This window comes from Pygoscelis adeliae, unplaced genomic scaffold (genome assembly GCF_000699105.1).
Source record: "Pygoscelis adeliae isolate BGI_AS28 unplaced genomic scaffold, ASM69910v1 Scaffold242, whole genome shotgun sequence".
Taxonomy (NCBI): domain Eukaryota; kingdom Metazoa; phylum Chordata; class Aves; order Sphenisciformes; family Spheniscidae; genus Pygoscelis; species Pygoscelis adeliae.
In genome coordinates, this window is record NW_008824369.1 from 752,829 (window position 1) to 757,190 (window position 4,362).

Below are 4,362 nucleotides of genomic sequence, written 5' to 3' on the forward strand. Positions count from 1 at the left end.
GCTGCAGTTGTTTCCTGTTCAAGTGCCCCCTTTAGTAGGACAATCTTCTGTGCAGTCTAAAGCACTTATTTTTCTCTCTGCCCTTCCCCAATCTTAAGTCCTCAAAAGAATAAAAAAATTGAGTAAACTGCCTCAGTGCAAAGATAGCTGCTAGTTTGGGGCATTGAGCCTGACAATGAAAGAAGCGCTTCTTAGCTAGAGCAGCCCTTGCTTATGGCCTGATCCAAAAATATGCTTTGGCCTGCAGCAGCCTTTCGGTTAGGCCCGAGTTTAGTACATCAGTTCTTCTGGCATGGAGGGGGAACAGCTGTGCACATGTTCACTATAGGACTCCTTTTGATAGTGTGCAGTGCTGACAAAGCGCTAAGATTAACAGGCTAAATGTGAATCCTTACTTCCAGTCTATTGTCTCCCCTTTGAATTGAAGCCATTCTTTTTTAGCCCTTTTTAAATAACTCACTTAATCCTTACACTGCAGTGGTTATGGTGCAACTATGGGTAGAGCAGAACAGCCACTGTCTGTGTGCAAGGGTCTTGCTTTTTAATTTGCAGATTAGAAAGCCTTATTTTATGATAAGGAGGCAATGTATTTGAGACATGCTATTCTAGTGCAATTTGAAGAAAGAGCTGTGTAATCAGCATAGCTCCATTGAAATAGAGATGCTTCAGGAAAGGTTCTGTCCCAAAGCCTGTCTTTCGCTAGCCAGGATCCCAGCGTAGATGAATGGATGACAGATTGTATTTGTATTTTCTGTAGGCTGAATGTACTGAATTTGTAGTGACCTGGCTTGTAAACTTTTCTCTATTGTTTCTCTAGCTTTAGTTGATGTCTTTATTTTTTTAAATATACAAGCTGTGATTAAGTGAATTTCCATTTTGTTTTGCTTTGAAAGGCCTTTTTATGAGCAAGTGCCAAAGTTCAGTTTCTGCTTGCTGAGAATTGCTATATATTTTTCCAGCATAAGTCTTCTGCACTGTTTTCTATGTTATTATAATGGTCCTATGTAATACGAAAATGTGCTGTTTTTTCGATTCTTGTTGACTGTCTCTTCTGTAAGCACTGGGCTGACTACTATATTTTTTTACCATTTTCTCTCAATATTTTGCAAACAATGCTGCTGTTTCCTTGGCATTGATGTGACTACTTGGTTTGTGGCTCGCAGATAGCAAATGACACTGTCCTTGGAAAGAGTTAATACTTTTGTTATTTAAAAGAAAAAGGATTTAAAAGGGGGGAGGGGGACTTTATAAAGCTAAATATCATATTTTATTTTTCATATGTTTGAATTGTAAGAATAATATAGTGACAGTCCCATTTGTAGGATAAAGTTACATATTTCCATTAATATGTAGTATGCTGTTCTTAAAAGAAAATTCTTATAATGAACTTTTAATTAAAATGCACTGTAAAATGAGTCTTTTAATTCTTTTATAGTCACACAAGACACTGAATGTTCTCTTTCATAGCTGCTATGAGTTCAGCTACTGTTTGTCTAGATGGATAGAAGTACGGTCTTGTAAGAAGTTACCTTTATTCCCTAAATGTCTTAAATCACAATCTTCAACCAAAAGGGGCTCAGGGGTGTGTGTGTAACCTTAACTGGGGAGAGGGTCTCCACATTTGGATGTGGAGGGGTGTCTGAAGCTCAGGCTGAGACTTGTCTCCTACCACTGTGATCTCATAGGCACTGGTCTATGGCATGGCCTGGGATGCAGTGGTTTCATTGGAGTGGGATGGGACACAGAACATGTGTTCATATTTATTTTTACAGTTGTGAGAAACTGAAACTATGACCCCTTCTGGGTGAAAGTACTAGTTGTAGGTAACCTCAGTGTCCCAAACCAGCGTGAAAAGAACTGTTCAACAATGAGATGGCTTGCTGAAATGTGATTGCAGAGGCACTATACCTGTGCAAGTTGTAAAGTGCAGTGTCCATGGGGTCTGACAGTAAACAAAACACTCTGCTTGGTAAACTAAGAAGTTGATAGCACTGTGTAAGAGAACAACCAGCTGGGGCAGAGATGTTTACCCAGCTCTGACATCCTTCTCTGGCCGTGGAGAGTTTGAGGTTTCTATGAAACATTACAAAACTCAATTTCAAGTATTCTCATTGGCCTTAAAACAGACACCCTCTCCCCCCTGACCCACAACAGTACTTTCCCTGCCCTAAGAAAAAACCCAAAACAACCAAAAAACTCAATATCCAAAGAATCTGTGTCCTAAGATCAGGGAGAGTGCAAAATTCTCATCTTGTATGGGCTGGAGACCAGCAGAGGCACCAGCCCTCCAGTCAATCCACCTTTCTTTATCAGCTTTTTTCAAAATAAACTGAAGGAACTGAAGTTGGGGGTTATCTGTGCTGAGGTCTGCCCTTTCAGGAAATAGCTTTTGCGTATTTCACTCTGCTCCTGAAAGGCGCAATGGTGAAATTGTCTTGGGCGCTTTCCTGTATGGCTAGGAGCCTGTGTGTGGATGTGGTCTATCATTTTAAACACTAATTCAGTGTTTGGATTCATTTGTGGGTTGAGGGAAGCAGAGGGTCTTTACACTTCAATTGGCCATGTTGATCTTTATTTAGAGAGTTATTTAAACACACTCCCAATCTTAGGTCTATCTTTAGCACTGACTTTAACAATAAACACCTGAGTAGGAAGCCCCACCTGCATGAGGAGGTGTTTGTGGGTGGGGGCTGTAATTGCTTTGTTTTGTGCGCAGGGAGAACATCTGGTCTGGGGGCTGTTGTTAGACCGGTGCTGGTGAGTGGCTGGCTGCTTTCTTCCTCGGGTTCTGCTCAGGTTGCGTGAAGGAGGAGTGTAACAGAACTACTCTTCGGCGTGGAAATCAATACTAAAAGTTGGCTTTTTTCTAAGGTATGTCAAGATGTTCAGGTGAGTTTGGGGACATTCACCCTGTTGCAATCTGACCTAGAGCTGGGATGGATATTTTCTTCTAAAGGTGAACAACTTAGTTCTCTGTTTTTCAGTTGGTTTGTTTTTTACTGATTACATAACCAAGGTGGTAGGATTTGGGGGGAGGGGTTTGGGTTGGGGTTTTTTTGACACCATCTCTTTAGTAAAAGCCAAAGCTAAGGAGTATATATTCCATTGAAAAGGTGGGATGTTTTGTTTTTTTTTCTTACTATAGTCTTCTTTCTTTTGTGCAATAGTACCTTTTCATTAAAAAGAAAAGATGTGTATTGATTTTTATACCTTTATCTTGTGATGAAAAGCTAGGGCTGTTACTCTGCTGCTCCACATTCTGGGAGTCACATGTTTTATGTGCATATATAAGCAGATGGCAAAACAGGAGTAAATATTACCATATTCCAGCATCTATACTGTTTATGGAGTGTGGAAGTGACAAGACAACCTTCAGTTCCCAAACTGCTCTGAATACACAGAAGTACTAACTTATGGAAAGCTGACTGACAGCTACAGCACTTGGAACATGCAGTAATGCAGATTTCTAGAAAATCTGTTTCTGTTTAAAAACAGACAGAGCTAGGACTCCCAAAAGCGGTATCAGTGATCCTAACAAGTCAACCTCTTGGGAGCTGTGAACTGGCTAGGTCTCCAGATGACTTCTTTAGTGTGAATGCTGTTCAGTCAGTTGCTGTATTGCACTGTTTGGGTTATATATACTTGATGCATTTAATGGCTGCTAAGCAATAAAGGATCTAGCATTTGGTATGTTTAAATCCAGGTTATATTTCTTCAGAGACAGTTAAGTTTTTTTGACTAACCGGCTGGCCATTAGAATCTGTAGATCATATCATACATTTGGTATTTGCTTGAAGGCTTTAGCTACACACTTGCTGTCTTAGCTAGAGCCGAATGTTGCTGAGGGGAGGAGCACCACCTCTGTGTCTCTGGGATCCCATTGTGAATGGGAGACTGATTCCCTTGTGCAGGTGTGTTTCTGCTGGGCAGCGCTTGCTCATTAAACTGTTAGTTTAGGTCTCAGAAATGCAAGGAAGACCACAGAAATTCTTGCCAATAAAACTCTACCCTCACTTTTACTTACACTTCCCCAGTGTTCAAATATGTGAGACTGCCAGGGAGAAGCTGATTCTGTTTTGCTCCAGGGACCTGGTTTCCCTCAGGCCTTTCCTAAAGGCAAAATGCAGGCCAGTAGCAAAGCTGGTGCTTTGTATTAGGTGTTTAAAGCTGGCACTTTCTCAATCAGGATAACTGTTTGTGCTGGTTTTGGCTAGGATAGAGTTCTTCACAGTAGCTAGTATGGGGCTATGTTTTGGATTTGTGCTGAAAACGGTGTTGGTAATGCAGGGATGTTTTTGTTACTGCTGAGCAGTGCTGACGCAGAGTCAAGGCCTTTTCTGCTTCTCACCCCACCCCACCAGC

The 4,362-nt window shown here is 41.2% G+C and overlaps 1 protein-coding gene across 1 annotated transcript in view; it reads left to right on the forward strand.

Moving 5' to 3' along the window:
- NPTX2 (neuronal pentraxin II) overlaps window positions 1-2,805 on the forward strand; it is a 13,986-nt gene extending 11,181 nt beyond the window's left edge. The window contains exon 8 of the mRNA XM_009320055.1: window positions 2,717-2,805. Within this exon, the coding sequence (XP_009318330.1) occupies window positions 2,717-2,805 (89 nt within the window). The remainder of the gene's footprint in view (window positions 1-2,716) is intronic.
- The last annotated feature ends 1,557 nt before the right edge of the window (window positions 2,806-4,362 follow it).